The sequence below is a fragment of the Vombatus ursinus genome, unplaced genomic scaffold (assembly GCF_900497805.2).
Source record: "Vombatus ursinus unplaced genomic scaffold, bare-nosed wombat genome assembly UNPS02014775.1, whole genome shotgun sequence".
NCBI classification, from domain to species: domain Eukaryota; kingdom Metazoa; phylum Chordata; class Mammalia; order Diprotodontia; family Vombatidae; genus Vombatus; species Vombatus ursinus.
This window is the reverse complement of record NW_020954553.1, coordinates 5,277,117-5,293,690: the sequence shown is the minus strand read 5'-3', so window position 1 is coordinate 5,293,690 and position 16,574 is coordinate 5,277,117. Positions and strand designations below refer to the sequence as shown.

At 43.1% G+C, this 16,574-nt stretch overlaps 1 protein-coding gene across 1 annotated transcript; it reads left to right on the top strand.

The window, feature by feature from the left end:
• Nucleotides 1-250: 250 nt before the first annotated feature.
• On the top strand, nt 251-8,738 carry PPCS (phosphopantothenoylcysteine synthetase). The gene is made up of 3 exons (XM_027864601.1): nt 251-767; nt 1,187-1,290; nt 5,986-8,738. The coding sequence occupies exons 1-3, from the start codon at nt 251-253 to the stop codon at nt 6,307-6,309; spliced, it is 945 nt and encodes a 314-aa protein (XP_027720402.1). The 3' UTR covers nt 6,310-8,738.
• Nucleotides 8,739-16,574: the final 7,836 nt, after the last annotated feature.

The window sequence follows — 16,574 nt, the reverse complement described above, 5'->3', positions numbered from 1 at the left end:
TGCCGGTGTTTCTCTAGGCTGAAAAAAACGGACCCGTGCTCTCACGGCCGCCACAGACCCTCTGGGTTGGAATCGCGGAGGAGACTCCGCCCACTCGCTGCCCCTTTCTGCGCTCAGGTGGCCCAGCCGCGCCGCCGTTGCTAAGGCGACGGAGGCGGCTCCGGACTCCTCCCCCTCGGCGGCTGCGCAGTAGACGGGACTCGGGCTGATTGGCAGCGGCGGCGCAGGTCAGGTGCTAGTATCCAGACCGATGGCGGAAACGATGCTGAACTCAGAGTTCCCGGAGCCTCCCGGCGTGGCGCGGAGCGCCGCGCTCATGCAGAGCTTCGCCGCGCGGATGGGCGCGCAGGGCCGGCGGGTGGTGCTCATCACGTCGGGCGGCACCAAGGTGCCCCTGGAGGCGCGCCCCGTGCGCTTCCTGGACAACTTCAGCAGCGGGCGGCGCGGCGCGGTCTCGGCCGAGTGCTTCCTGCGCGCCGGCTACGGGGTGCTGTTCCTGCACCGCGCGCGCTCCTCCTTCCCCTTCGCGCACCACTTCCCGCCGCAGACCTGGCTCGCGGCGCTGCGGCCCGCCCGGGGCGAGGCCGAGGGCCCCGGAGGCCGCCTGCTCTTGGAGGCCGAGGCAGCTGCGCTGCCGGGCTTCGCCGACGCCCTGCTCACCTACCAGGAGGCCGCCCAAGCCGGCACTTTCCTGGCCGTGGAGTTCACCACCCTGAACGACTACCTGCACCTGCTTCAGGCCGCAGCCCAGGCGCTCAGCCCGCTCGGTGCGTGGGCAAGATCCAGACCCGGCCATGTGCCGCCTCCGCCCGGTGACCTTGACTTCCCGCAGCCGGCGAGCGCCCCGGGAGCTGCCCCTGCCCGCCCCTTCCCTGTCCTCCGCGCCTTCCCCGCCCCTCCCATAGCAGCGTAGCTCTGCGGCTGGAAGGGACCTGGAAGGCCCAGCCGGCATTTACATAGCACTTACTATGTATGTGTTGGGCACTGTGCTAAGCTCTCCTCTATTACTATCTCACTGGATCCTCGCAGCAGCCCTGGGAAGTAGGTGCTGCTATCGTAATCGCCCTGGTCCCGGTCATATAGTAATCGGTGTCCGAAGCAGGATCTGAACTCACTCCTTGACACCGTTCCTCCCCCCAAGTCAGGCATTCTATCCACTGTGCTTTGTCACTGTTTTTCTTTGCAGGCTCCTCTGCAATGTTTTACCTCGCTGCGGCTGTGTCGGATTTCTATGTGCCTGCCTCTGAAATGCCTGAGCATAAGATCCAGTCCTCCAGAGGCCCTTTGCAGGTGTGTAAGACTTATTTTTCCCATCGAGGCTTATGGTCCCCTACGTCTGAGCATGGACCAGCTTGCTTTTTGTTTGAATTAGGCTTTTCTATAGTCAGACTGATTTATACCCCAAAGCAGTGTGGTCCAGGATGCTCATAAATCCAGAGACTGTTAGATTAGAACTGAAGGGGACCTGAGGGTATTTGGTTAGAATTGCCTAAATATAATCCATAAATTAAAAAGCCTATTGGTAAGATGCGTAATAAACTTTGCCAATGGTTCTGCAGAAATTGTGTGTGTTTAAAGAGGATAGCTTAGATATATAATCACAATGTTGGAGCTGTGGGGCACAGTGGAGTTTATCTAATCCAAGCCCTCTGTGCAGTCTTTACCCCTTTCCTTAAAGATACCACTTATGTCTTTAGTGAACCTTGGCCTCCACCTCTTTCCTTCCTTATCAGATCAATTACTTCCTTCTCCAACCCTGACCGAAAAACACCTTTTTATAAATACTTAAAGGATGCAGTGTCATCCTTGTGAGTATCTCTTACTCATACATAGATGACAACCCCTCCAAGTCCCAACCACAGTTACAGTGACTGAAAAATGAATCGCTGTTTTGTCAACCTAGTGATAAGCCTGACTGAATGAACTTAACTAGATTGGTTCTTGGATGACAGATAGATGGTTCATTGTCAGGTATGTAATGGGAATCCATTTCAGCTTGGTGGGACCTGCCTGAGCTTGTATTCCACTAACATAGCCTTTCAGAACCCAGGTTTACCTTTATGCTGTGCAGAAGTTATTTATAAAACTAATGGGCTTAACCAATTTTTAGAAGTTCAGGTCTTTGACTCAATTTTCTCTTAGCACTGATGTCCAATAGTAAGAGAAGCAGTGTTCTAGATATCTTTATTAGAGATCTAGAGCACGAACATCAATCCTATGGGCTTTCCAGAAATCTTTTGTTAATTCTGATGGGATTCCATGGGGAACAGGACTGAAGGGACAAGGTTAAGTAGTGGACCCTTGGTTTATATACTTACTCCTTATCTCCCCTGTGGCTCCTTCTCAAATCTTCCCTTAACTCCAAAATAAACTCTTTATCTAAATCAAGGCTGTCCACTATATTGGTCCATATTAAGCATATATTTCCTTCAAATCTGACTTAAATAAAATTCAAGTACCATTTATAATTAGTGGTATTTGTAATAATATGACTGTCTTTTTTTTTTTTTTGACAGCTCATTTTAGGTGTGGTTTGTGTTCAGATTAGTGTATTAACTTCTTTTGTAAAAATATACTAAGAAAATTTTATCTATTCTTTTTGTGTAGTCATATCTTCCCAAGCTTTAAATAAATTTAAATGTTAGACTGCTTCATGAATTAGAGAAGTATTCAGTCAAATAGCATTTATTAAGCACCTACTGTGTGCCAGGCATTAAAACTGACCTTTCTATCATATGAAAGTAATTTTTGCATATTACTTTCTGGGTATCAGTTTCTTCAATTGTAGAATAAAAGGACCAGGAGGGAAAGGGAATAAGCATTTATATAGCACCTACCTTGCTGTGCTCAGTACTTTTCCACTTCCACAGCTGTCATCTGTAAGACTTCTAAAGGACCCTGGCTTTATTTTATCTGCCTGCCAAATCTCACTTTTAATGACTATTGAGAATGTTGTGGCTGTTGACAATATTTTAAAGCCTGTTCTGCCTCTTTTTCTTTTTTCCTGCCTACATGCCCTTCAAGCAATGTGCCAACTATTGTGCTGGGTATTAAGGTTACTGAGCCAAAAATAAAACGTCCCACCGTTAAGAAACTTGTGTTCTGTTGGGGGAAGACAACGTGTATGATATACATACATAATACATATATAAGTACAGACAAGGTAACATTAGCAGCAAGGGGGATCTGGAAAGGCCTCATGTGACAAGTGGCATTTAAGCAGATATTTGAAGGAAATTTGGGGTCCCGAGAAACAAGTGAGTTGCTAGTGCCTTCCCTGCTTGGGGGACAGACAGCCAATTTAGCTGGACCAAGATTGCATGGCGGGGAGGAATTACGATAAGGAAGGAAAGAAAGATTGGAGTCAGGTTGTGAAAGGCTTTAAAAATTACCAAATGAATGTGTTTGTATTTGATTCTAGAGAGCTATTGGAGTTCATTGAGCAGGAGTGACATGTGGAGACCTGTGGTTAAGGAATATTTTGACAGCCATGTGGAGGATGGATTGGAAAAGAAAGAGACTTGGAACAGGGAATCCAATTAAGAGGCTATTGTGAGAGTGTGGGTGGGAAGGCTAAGGGCCTAAACTAGAACGGTGGCTGTGTGAGTGGACAAGAAAGGGTAGGAGTGAGGAAGAGCAGGGCTTTATGGGTGACTCTCAGGTTGTGAACCTGGGTGACAGTGTTGGGGGAATTTATTAGAAAAGAGGTGTAAAGTGAGAGATACTGAGTTTGAGATACCTGTTGTTGTTCAGGTGTTTCCAACTCTTCGTGACCCCATTTGTCGTTTTCTTGGCCAGGATACTGGACTGGTTAGCTGTTTCTTTCTCCAGCTTATTTTGCAGATGAGGAAACTGAGGCAACCAGAGTTAAGTGATTTGCCCAGGGTCACACACTAGTGAGTGACTGAGGCTGGATTTGAACTCATGAACATGTCTTCCTGACTCCAGGCCTGGTGCTGTGTGCACTGCGGCACCACCTAGCTCCCTACAGGATATATATTTCAAAATGATAACACATCAAGTGATGCAGGATTGGAAACTTGGTAGAAGGACTACTGCTAGATTTGTGGGTTATCTGGGAGTCATCTACATATAAATGATAATTGTACCCATGGGATCTGGTGGTTCTTTTGGTAGTGCTGAGTAGGAGATGAACACTTAGTGAGAAATAGAATAAATACCTTAGTTACTGAAAAGATGATTATTTATAGAGAGAAACATGAGCTAAATTTTGAATGCTAGCATGAGGTCTCCCATGATCTCTGTGTTTATTCTTAAGATCTGGCAGATCTACCTGGAAAAGCTCTTGGTAATTTAGTGTGGCTCTAGAACAGACACTAGGCCTATCATCCAAGGACCAGTCTGGCTAAGCTCACAAGAGTCATCACCGGGTTAGATTCCATGTGATGAATGTTTTTTCATGTGTAACTCATGAAGAGTATGTCAGGGATATTTAAATTTGTCAGTAGTAAGAGTAGTCACACCAGTGACATCCCAAATCTTTGAAGTAATAGTCTAAAGAGCAATTAAGTTTAGGGAATCATGCTAATTAATTTAGTTTTCCCCTCATTGTTCTTTAACAAGTTTAAAATTCAGGCCAATTCTCAAATATTTTGAAAGCATCTACTATTCAAGTCACAGTGTTCAGCATTAGGGATACAAAAATAAAATGAAAAGCTGTCCCTGCCTTGGAGAGTGGGGTGTATACCACATACTAGCATAAACTTAAACATAACGGGAGAGTGAGGGAAAGTGCATTCACAATCAAGGGGATTAAGAGGAGATAGCACACAGTGGGAATCTGAAACAGTTTCTTCAAACATTTAGGGGTAGGAAATAATACTGAACTCAGGAAACTGCTGTTGGGCTAGTTTAGATAAAACTTTGCTTCCCAAACCTTAACGTACTTTTAGCAGACTTAAAGGGGACCGTGGAATTAAAGAGCATGTGTTACTGTTTTATGTAGATGTTGGTAAAGAAAAAAGATTCTCTGTTAAAAATAAAAATTTAATGCACTTTAAATTCCCCAGGAAAAGTTTAATTTTGGTCAGTTGGTCATAAAAGTTGGTCAGTAATGTCCATCTTGAGGGTTGCTATAAGTGGAAATTTTGAGGTTACCTTGGACAGTAGCCACTCTTTTAATTGAAGAAATCAAGGAGTGACTATAGTAGAAGGGAGGATTAAACATTTCTGATATTCAGTTCGTTGCCCACATACTCTTAGAAAGACCTGCCAAAGACTTTGGTGTATTGATCAGTCTTCTGTAGTTAATTATAAAGCTAGATTAGAATACAGTGGTGAAAGTCTGGATAAATATAATAATGGAAGCTTTCTAACGGACTGGTGCTAGGGGTACAGGACTAAGACCTATTGAATTTGTAACCTGACCTTGTATCAGGTTCATACAGACATAGGCTTCAAAGGACATGATTGGGCCCACAGACCATCAGCATCCTCACAATGTACAGCCTCATAAGAGTTCTACTATACTTAGGCTTTTCAACTAGACATCCAAACAGCTGCATGTTGAAAGAGTGCTGTTGTTCTGATCTCCATCTAATGCGGAGATGTTCAGCAAACCTGAATGGATGTTTAGGTGCAAATTAGCCAGTTAAGCTGACAAAAACATGGACGTTATTTCTGCCAGCTCTTAAAATTATTTCCATTTCTCTTTAAAACTTACTGTAATGCTGGGGATACTCATCAGAAAACCATTTTTTCCCCTAGAAATACACAGATGAGATTGATAGGTGAGCTACCTCATTTAAATGATTGTATTCTAGAAGGATTCACACATTGGGTAAGGGTGAAGCTAGATGCCTTTGAAAGTCCCATCCAGTTCTCAGGTTCTCTAAAATTGGCAGTGCCTTTATGAGCAGGAACATGTTGAGAAACCCCATTCCAGGTTCCCTTGGTTACTGTTGACAGGGACTTCTTATGTGAACATTTTTTTTCCTGGTGTTAAACCTTTCTTTTCCATTGCAGATAACAATGAAGATGGTGCCAAAAATGCTTTCTCCTCTTGTTAAAGATTGGGCTCCCAAGGCATTTGTAATTTCCTTTAAGTTGGAGACAGACCCCTCCCTTGTAATTGATCATGCCCGGAGAGCTCTGAAGACTTATTGTCATCAGGTGGTGGTGGCCAATATCCTTGATTCTCACAGGTCCTATGTGATTATTGTAACCAAAGACTCAGAAACACAGTTGTCTCTTTCTGACGAAGAAGTGGGAAAAGGTATGGAAATAGAAAGAAAGATTGTGAGTAACCTACAGTCTCGACACATGGCTTTTATAGATGAGAAAAACTGAGGCAGAGTTTGTCTACCAAATCCGAAGCTTGAATGAGAGGGTGGTACAGGGAAATGGAAATCATCTTTTGCCTTCCCTAAAGAAAAAGAAAATCTGTAGAAAGATGAAAAGAATGTTGGAATAGAAAGGGAATATTTAATTTCAAAACAATTTGGTTTTTGTCTTTTAATGGTATTTGATCCTCATTAAAAATGAAAACGAAGGGAGACCAGTTCTGGTCTTATATAGCTAAACTTACCACTTTCAAGTGGAAGAAGGAATAAAGGGGATATAGTTCTCATTTTCTATATAAAATAATTTAATGCAGGCTAAATAATAATCTCAGCAAAATTCAAAGGATAGAAGGAATAAAAGCCCAAATAAAACCGTGAACTCCAAACTTTTTATATTTTGATTAACACATGTCTATGTACATAAACTTTAACAAAGTAAATTTTTTTGTTTTGTGTTCTCTTTTAATGTCTTCCATCTCTGTATTTAAAAGTTTTGTTGCTTTTATAATATAATCATAATAGTGATATTTATTGTATTAAAGTGAGATGAAATACCACCCTGTACCCATCAAAAATTGGCAAAAAATGGTTTAAAATTGTAAAACTATTGGCACAACTGTGGGAAAACAAGCGTGGCATTAAATTGTTGATAGAGCTGTTTGCTCTTTCCATATTTTTTTGTATTCTCTATTTGATGCTCTCTCTAGGAAAACGATAGTCTCTTACCATGATTATTCTGCCATTTTCCGTTTGGATAAAGAGGAGGTTTTCAGTTAAAGTACAGTTATCCCTTCCACATCAAGATTTTCCCCATTGAGGTTTTGATATATTGGGGGTTGGCATAAGAAATGAAATGGGGAATTTTGGGGGAGTTTTGCAGAAGCCAACAGACGACAACAGAGCCTATGATCAAATACTTAACCCAAATTTTACAATAAGATACTATAAACACCCCATAAAAGAAAAAGAAAATATTCAGACTACTTCTCTGCTATGAAGGGAGGGCCAAAAATTTTACATGGATTTTTCAGCTCATGGGGGTGCTGTGCCCTTCTTCCCCTTTCCCTCCCCCCGATGTGGAAGGGATAACTATAGTTATGAATGCTTTAAACACAAACCATAATTTTTTTTTCCTTTTAACAATGTCCTTAGAATATAGTTCTTGAAATGAAATCACTTGATCAAGGGGTGTGATCCCTTTTGAGTCACGTTGTGTATATTTTTAATATAGTATTTTATTTTTTCCAATTACATGTAAAGACCATTTTAACACTAAATTTTCCAAAAATTTGAGTTCTAAATTTCTCCCTCTTTCCGTCACCTCCTCTCTCCCTACAGTGATAAGTAATTTGATAGAAGTTATATATGGAGTCACACTGCATATTGTTCTTGCAATATTAAAACAAGATTGTACCAGTTCACCGTTCTGCCAACATTATCATAGTGTGTCTCTTTCTCAGCAGCCCTACAAACCTTGAATCTGATAATTTTTAATGATTTTTGCTAATGTGATGGGTATATGGTGGTATCCCTTCACACCTCTATTTTCAAAAATGTTTAACTGGGAATTGGACCCTCTAAAAACACACTTTAGTGTATCCAACTTACAAACAAGGAAGCATTTGATTCATGAGTGGTCACAGTTTTGTCAGTGTGTGCACAAAAGACAACCCAGTTGTAAGTGTGGCATTTGGCAAAGCTTGTTTAATAGAGCTATGATGTGAGGATTCCCTAATTATTGGGCCCTTTTATTTATTTTTATTTATTTATTTTAAGGCAATTGGGGTTAAGTGTGGACCCTTTTATTTTAAAAGTAGCTTTTTCCCTGCCTGAATCCATCGATGAGCCCAATGTCTCCAACACTGTTGATGCTTTGCATTCCATGTGTCTTGTGCCTCTGGGCTGTCTTGCACAGAAACTGTTAGCCAGCCAGGTAGGTAAAGGTCATCTGCCTTGGGCTCCTCATCAGACAGCTGTGACATCAGTGCCCTTGGTGGAATTATACTTTAAGGATCCTTTAGCTTCAGCCACTACGTGCTGGAGTGGCCAGCGATGAGGGGAGGGCCTGTTAAAATCATGAGGCTTTGGCCTGGGCCCTAGCTGGGCCTGGGGTTTAGGTTCATCGGACTTCAGAATTAAAGGGTTTGTTATGTCATCTAGCTCACAGTAGTAGTCCAAAGTGCAAGGCTCTCGGAAACCTGAAGCAATTGCCTTGGTTTATAAATTAGGGAAACGAGGCTTCCATGAGAGAGCTATTATATGTGTATTTTTTTCTATTTTTTTCTTATTCCTTAGTTAAATTATAATTGCAAAGCAAGACAATCAATTCTTAACAGTGGTTATACATTTAGCTGATGACTTCAGTGTTCATGGGCTCTGATAATCTCTCCATCCCTTCCCACCTGACCCTCTATTAAAAAGTTGGGAATGACTGAGGACCTGGAGTTGTTCTGATTGCATCTGTGTCCCATCAAAACTGCAACATGGGCTAGAAGCAGGAAAGGATAGTTAATCCATTCAGTAGATATTAATTGGAGCTGAGAGGCATTGTGTGATGGCTAGAGAGCTGGGTTCTAGTCTTGCCTCTGACACACACGCTTTGTGGTTTGGGGCAAGTTATTTCATCTCTCAATGCCCAGGGCAAGACTATTTGCAGAGAAGGTGCAGGACATTTCATCAGGTGCTCCTTCTGCCAGTGAAATCACAGATACGGGTTTTTTTTAAATTGAGCACCTACTATGGGCAAGGCTTTGTACTAGGTGCCATGTATAATACAGGGTGGTGGGAGCCTAAAGCCTAGTAGAAAAGAGAAGTCATGATGTCAGAGTGCATTGAGACACAAAATGGGTTAGTTTCAGGAGAGAGACTGATGGCTAACTGGGGACTTCATAACTAATTGACAAGTTAGTTACAGATTGCTAGGCTGCTGTTATAGGAGAGAAGAACAATCCATTTTGGACCAGCATCCTCTTCTCCGTAGACCAACTTGGGTGACTAGTGAATGCTCTTACTCCAACCACAGACCTAGTTTAAGTCTCAGTTTGCCTGTGTTGCCTCCGTTGGCACAAGAATTAGAGGACCATTTCCAGTTACTGCTTCTTCCAAAGTAGAATTTTAACCTAGATTCTTAAAAAAGTGAAGGCAGACTCAAGTTAATTTTTACATTTTAAATTTGCTTGAGGTTGCAAAAACTTTTCATAACTAAACCATGATTGCTTGGAACCTTGGAGAGGACCTTAAAGATGATCTATTTACTAGCTCTGTGACCCTGGGCAAGTCACTTAACCCCGACTGCCTCATCAAAAAGCAAAACTCCTCCCCCCAAAAGATGATCTAGCCCAAATCCCTCATTTTACAAATTAGGAAACTGAGGCCTAGGAAGGGGAAGAAACTCGGCACTGTGTTCAATGTCAGACCTCCTAATTCCCACTTCACTGCATGGTCTCTGCTGGCTGCCTCCCCTAAGCTTTTATTGAACTCTCTGAGGGGATGAATTCTGAGACTCTTAAGACCTGCAGGTATAAAACCCTCTCCCAGCAATGTACGCCTGCACTTTCTTTGCCTTTGTTCCAGCTCAGTCCAGCTTGGATGCCTTTACCTTCAGGAAGCCTTCCCTGAACCCTCTCCTGTTATAACAAGACTTCCCTCTTGGACTTTGCATAGCACTTTGCACCTCTATTAATGCACTTTTTGTGTAATGTGTGTTGTAATTAATTACCTGTCTCATCTACCTGCTAGACTCTGGTCACAGAATCTGAGTGTGAGTCTTGGCTCTGACACTTTCATTTTGTGACACTGGGCGACTACTCAACCCCTATGTGCCTGAGTTTCCTCTTTTTTTTTTTTTTAAATGGGGATAATATTTGTATTACCTACCTCACAGGGTTGTTGTGAGGAAAAGCCCTTTGTAAATCTTAAAGCATTATGTAAATTATTATTCTGATTATGCACAGTACTATATTCTCTGTGGGGCCAGCAAAGAGCCCCTTGGAGGATCCCCTGAGCATACCCGTAGATTTTCTTCCCCTGTTGGGGACTTAGTCCACTTGCAAGTATTTATTAAGCAGCTACTCTGTGCCAGGCACTACTTCAGGTCTTGGGGATACCAATATTAAAATGAATGTTTCACTCCCTGAAGGAGCCTTCCATTCTACAGGGGAAACAACATATATACATGTAAGAAAATGTAAATTATAAACAGAATGGTTGGATGGTACACCAGTTGCTGTTGCGGATCAGGGAGAATTTTGAAGGGAGCTGGGGATTCTAAGTAGGAGATGAGAGGAGACTGCATCGCAGGTGGGAGTGAGAACCTTTGCAAAGGCCAGGTCCAGACCTCACAGAGCCAATGACCCTCACTTGGGGCTTCCATAACCAAGGGGCCTTTGGTTCGTTCCATTGCTTGCTATCCCATCCCTTTTCCACCTACTCTTAGAACCATCCCATATCAACTCCTCCAACGGACCTTCATCACACCTCCTTTTACAGGCTAACATTCCTCCCATGAGGCTGTTTGCTGGTCACAGTTCTGTCTATGAAACCAACTTCTGAGCATCTCTATTCTCTCTGCCTAGTAATTACCATACGCTCCCCACCAGCTCTGACCCAACCACCTCTTGGTAATGTCCTGCCCATTCACCAAAGCAGCAAGCAAGGCCAGGAATAGGATTGGAAGGAGGCCCAGAGTTACTACCCCAACTTGATCCAGATGGATTACAGTGCCATGCCTCTCTGCCTTCTTGTCCTATGCAATTTCTTCCCATGACCTAAATCCAGTGTGCACCCAGAGCACCGGAGGCCCTCCTCTGTTAGCTTATTCCTTCTGTGGTTGGACAAGGATATCACTTGTATACAGAACCACACAGTATCGTAGTTGGAAGGGACCCTGATGACTCATACTTGAACCTGCCCCTCTAGTGGCCAGCCAGCTTTTCTTGGAGACCTCCAATGAGAGGGAACTTGCTGCCACTGTCTGAAATAGCTCATTCCACTTGGGGATAGTTCTAACTATTAAGGAAACATTTTCTGTCGTGATGCCTAAATTTGCCTTTCAGTGTCCATTTGCTGCTCCTAGTTCAGACCTCTGGAACAAGTCAAATCCCTCTTGTAGGTAACAGTGCTTAAAAACAGCCATTATGACCCCCAAAGCCTTCTCTTCAAGATAACCAGTTCCATATTAAGTGCCTACTGTGTGCAACTCACCTTTATAATTTTCTACATCCCCTGCTGTACAAATTTCTTGAACTTGGTCTCCACACTCAAACTCAACTATCCATTTAGCCCCAAGATCATTCCTGTCTTACCTTGTCTAACTTTTTCTACTATGTTTCCATTCTGTAGCTAGGTCCATATCCAACACTCCCAGGGTAACAAGAACAAGAAGGTAAAATATCAGTAGTTTAATTTGTTTTTAAGACAGTTGAAAAAAACGAGGCCTTATCACTATTGAATAGATAATTGGTTTGTAATAATGCTTATGTTGCTGCTGTATTTGTAACATGCTAAATGTACAGCATGAACTGTGGAGAAATGGATAAAACATGTTTGAAAGGACCAATTGGATGTTGGTTTCTAGGAAGACTCAAAGAACTTACTTAGTAAACATTTATTGAATGAATACATGGATTAACTCCATAATGGCCCAGAAAAGTCAATCAGGCTGAGGTGGCAGCTGGTCTGGAAAAAGTTACTGAGTCCAAAGCAGATTGTACCTTTAGAGACAAGCAGATTGGTGTCTGTCTCTAGGTGGCTTTGTAGGAATCCTACCTGGTGAACAGCCAAGGGACCATTAGTCCAAATGTTAGTGCACCCACCTTTAAAATGCCACATAAACAATATCCTTTCAATGCCACAAGAGCTTTGCAATGCTGATGTGATAGAGCTATCTATATCTATAGCTTTCCAGTGAAATGGCAGATTTCTTGTTATGTTACCATAACCCATACTTAAGCTTTCCAATGTCATGTGGTTAATACTTATATGCTTTGTCTTATCTGAATATCTAATAAATGCCTTTGAATTTGAAAGTGTTTGCATTTTTATTTTCCATATCAAAACCTTGGTAAGAAATAACTACCCAAGACAATCAGAATTTTTGCTATTACTGCAAATGAAAGGGGGTAGGGGGATGGGTTCCCCAGTGGGTCACTCTAGGCAGTTTTGTACTTTTCTCCATTTCATTGGTCACCATGGGGCCAGCCTTCCCCTGGTATGTCCAGTTGGTCAGCTACCTCAACACTGGCAGGGCCTTCTTCTCCACCCGAAATGAACTAAACTTGAGGTCACTTTTGTGCCAGGAGGCCATGTGAAGGGGTCAGCAGTGACGCCTTCAGCAATCATTCCAGCCTGATTCTATCCAGTATGCTAGCCAACCTTCCCACCTTGTCACCAGAAGACTTGAAAATCGCGCCATCTAGGCTCTGCCCCAAGTTTTTAAAAACCCGTACAGGACAAGGCCAAAGACCCCTTATGGCATTTCTTGATGACGTGAAGAGAATTGGGAGACAGAACACCTGGGTTCCAATCCTGTCTCTGCCACTTACTACCTTGGGCAGGTCACAGCCTCCCAGGGGCATCTGTCAAAATGAGGGGTTGGATTAGAAACGGGGATTTGAACGTTCATCCCTAAATCCTATAATCTAAAACCCTTCCAAAATCTCCAAATGTCCGTGAGCCCAGATGATGTCCCCCTTCCCCAGTAACCCTCATGAGCTCCACCCACGCGGGAACAAAGACCGAGGCCCTTGGGCCAAAAATCTCTCGTCCTCCACCTGCTTTCTCTGCCTCCCCTCCCCGTGGCATGGTCTGTGCCTTCACCTCCCCACAGGAAGGTCCCGCCCTCTAAGGCCAATGGTATGCTCCGTAACCATGGCAACCGCCAGCGGAGCCCCGGGACTGGAGCGGTTGCCATGACTCCCGCAGAGCCAGTCGGCTGCTGCAGTTTGGAGTCACGGACCGCCTCCGAGGAGTCTCTGCTGGACTTCGGCGACAGGGGTGCTTTTCATCCTTTCCGCAGAACCAGGCCCGCTCGCAGCCTCGACAGCCGGGAGAGAGAGCCGCCTTCTCTTATCTCTTCCCCTTTCTTTTCCTCCCTTCCGCCCTTTTTCCGGCCCCCTGCCTCCAGCCCCACCACACCTGGTGGAGTGAAGGAGTGTGTGAGGAGAGGCCTTCCCGGCTGCAGGGGTGTGCGCGTGCGTGCGCGTGCCCCGAGCCGTGCGCGCGCGCCCCGAGCCCGCGCGTGCCCTGAAGTGTGCGCACGCGCCCCAATCCCGCGCGTGCCCCGAGCGGGGGCGCGTGCCCGGCCCCTCTCAGGACAGGGGTTTTGCCAAGGCCTGGGTGTGCTGGGAAGACTGGGGCCGCCCTTACTAACTCCCCGCGGAGATGGGCAGCCGAAGCCGAGGAAGGGGAGGCCCTCCGGAGTCCTAGGTTCTCCCGCCACTGTTGTATGGACGAGCTTTTAATACTCCACTCCCTTGTCTAGCAAGCAAGGGACCCGTGGCCTCTTTGTCCCCTTCTTGGCCCCAGAAGGCATCCAGCCTTCTGCATGTTTCCAGGCCACGACTTTGTCCCTACAAAATTGATTAATTGACGCCTTTTGTTTTCAGTCATTTTCTGAATCTCCCCTTCCCCTCCCCCTCCCCTTCCCCCCCATCTTGTCTTCTCCCTGTTCAATTCTCCTGGATCAGTTTCCTCATCTGTAAAATGAAGGAGTTGGAGTAGTTGACTTCTGAGGGCCCTTCAAGCACCAGATCTGTGATCCTGTCACCCTGTGACTTCTTTTCTGGCCTTATTATCCATATAATTGAATTTTTTTTTTCTTCACCTCTCCTGGGCCATAGTGCACTATGTTCATTCATAGAGCCCCAACCCCTGAAACTCATAGACTGTCTCACTCCGCTTTCCTGCTGTGATGCTGTGGGTAGCGGCTTATTTCCCATTTCGCATCCCCAGGATTATTTGGAACAGTCTATTACTCTGCACTATCACGGTGATGCTGTGTTGGGTAAACTAGAAACTAAAATGGAGAAGTCCACGTTGGTAAATACAAACATTAAATTACATCAAGTCAAATGTATTAGAAAAGTACAGAAAAATAACTGCATTTTCCTGTTATTTAGAACTTATATTAAGCATTAAGTTTACTCCTTTATGAATTGCTTATGCAAAATATCGTATTGGGGTATTTTCTTATTTGTGAATGCTATTTTCATCATGGAACACATTCAGGCTTTAAAGGGGATGTAGAATTATCTGAATGAGAATTGAAGCTAGGGGATAATGCCTATGTTTAGTAATAATTAAATTTTATGTTTACTTTTAGAGACTAACACTACTTTCAGTGAACCAAGAGAAAAACTAGTGAGAGGAATATCAGAAAATGTATTCTCCTGGGCAGGACTGCTTGATATAGGCCGGTCTGTTAATAAAGGTCGGTCTTGGTAGGGTTGGTAAGTAGGATTCAGTGGATTGGATTAGTTAGGAAAGCTTTAATTTTTTTTTCTACAAAAAGTGCTTTCCTGAAGTTTGTTAGAACCTTTATATATAATCTTCACAGACCAAGGACTTACTGTTTTTTGGAAGTACATTTAAAATCAATTGTTCTAGTTTATTTGGTTTTCAGAAAATTGACAACTTGGTTATTTTGGTTTTCAGAGTCAATTGTAATAGATACCTATGAAGTCATGCCAAATTTCAGCCAGGTTGACATGAAAAAATTAAAATGTTGGCTTTTGCGGTTTCCTCTTCTTAATCTTAGATTAAAGAAGGAAACTTTGCTGCTTTTTCAGTTGCCAAATAAAATGCTAATCATTTGTAGGTTGGAGAAGCTACAATATGTAAAATTATTGAAATAAATCTCAATAAATGAATGCTTTCTAAAGCTAAATGCTTCCTGTGTGCCAAGAAGCATGCTAAGGACTAAAGATACAAATAGAAAATTCGGACAGTCCTTGCTCTCAACAAGTTCATGTTCTAATAGAATTTTAATGTTTGTGAAAGTTGTAAATTATGTATGTGTGTCAGTGTCTGCCTCAAGGAGGCAGGATGATGGCGTGGAAAGAAAACTGAATTAGTTAAAAGACCAAGGTCAAATCCCACTTCTACCACTTTCGTTTTGTTCTTGAGCAAAGTCATTTAACCTATTTGGTCCTTAATTTTCTCATCTGTAAACTGGGGGGAGGGTGGACAAGATAACCTTTAAAGAGATTACCCTCAGTAAATTTATGATCCCAGGAACTGTCAAAACTCATGCCTCTTTGACCCTTGGTTTAGTCCTCAGGAACATGCTATTACAGTATTTGTTCCCTCTTTGACCACAGTATGTAGTGCTGGGCAGCATGCTCTCCTCTTGGACTTTGGTTTTCACAGGAGAAATAGTGTCTAAATGAGGTCTAATTTTGCCTACCTGGTTGCAGTTCAAAGTACACTTGGGGTTTTTTTAACCTCCATTTACCCCTTTGCTTCCAGCCAGCTTTAGCTGTTTCTGTCACTTCCTTCCTTGCACCTTAGGAGCCCTGTACATACAAAAAACTAGCTGTCAGATTCGTAATTATTTTAGGATCTTTATTTTCAGGAGAGGTTAGTTACTTTAAAAGCATTCATTTAGTATCTGCCATGTATAGAGCATGTACAAATATACTTTGCTATGTAGAAACTACTTATGGAGAATTTCACTATTAGAAAATTTATCTCAGGAAATTGATTTTATTATAAATTACTTGAAGATTCCCATTTCTGATTTCTTCAATCTTATGTTAGTTTACGTTTCAATTCAACAACTAAATATTAAGCATTTGCTGTGGGCAAGGCTTTGTGCTATTTGTGGGAATTTTAATTTATTTTGAAGAGACCTGTGATTTTATTGATGTAGGGAGTGCTGGGTGGGAAAACTTCTACCCATATAGATCAATGGATAGTCTTAGAGAGTTGCCTGGGGCACTCAGAAGTTAAGATATTTGCTCAAGGTCACATAGCAATTTATCATCTCTGGTGCAATTAGAAACCAGGTCTTCCTGACTTTGAGGCCAGCTCTCTGCACTGTACTTCTGTGCCTCTTAGGCATGGAAAAACAAACATCAAATAAGAAGCAGCCCCTGGCTTTAAAGAGATTTCATTCTAATCAAGTAGATGAGGCATATTCTTAAAATGAAATTAAAATATGAGAAGTCCAAAGGTCTTAAAAGATGGGAAGAGAGGTGATTAGGGCACACTCCATGGAGAAAATGGGCTTGGAAAGAGGATGCCAGTAGTAGATGAAGAAGGAGTTATGGGGAA

Coding starts and splice junctions, on each gene's coding strand:
- PPCS (XM_027864601.1), top strand. CDS start 251: ATGGCGGAAACGATGCTGAACTCAGAGTTCCCGGAGCCTCCCGGCGTG. Junction 768..1,186: donor CCAGGCGCTCAGCCCGCTCG/GTGCGTGGGCAA, acceptor TTTTCTTTGCAG/GCTCCTCTGCAATGTTTTAC. Junction 1,291..5,985: donor CCTCCAGAGGCCCTTTGCAG/GTGTGTAAGACT, acceptor TTTCCATTGCAG/ATAACAATGAAGATGGTGCC.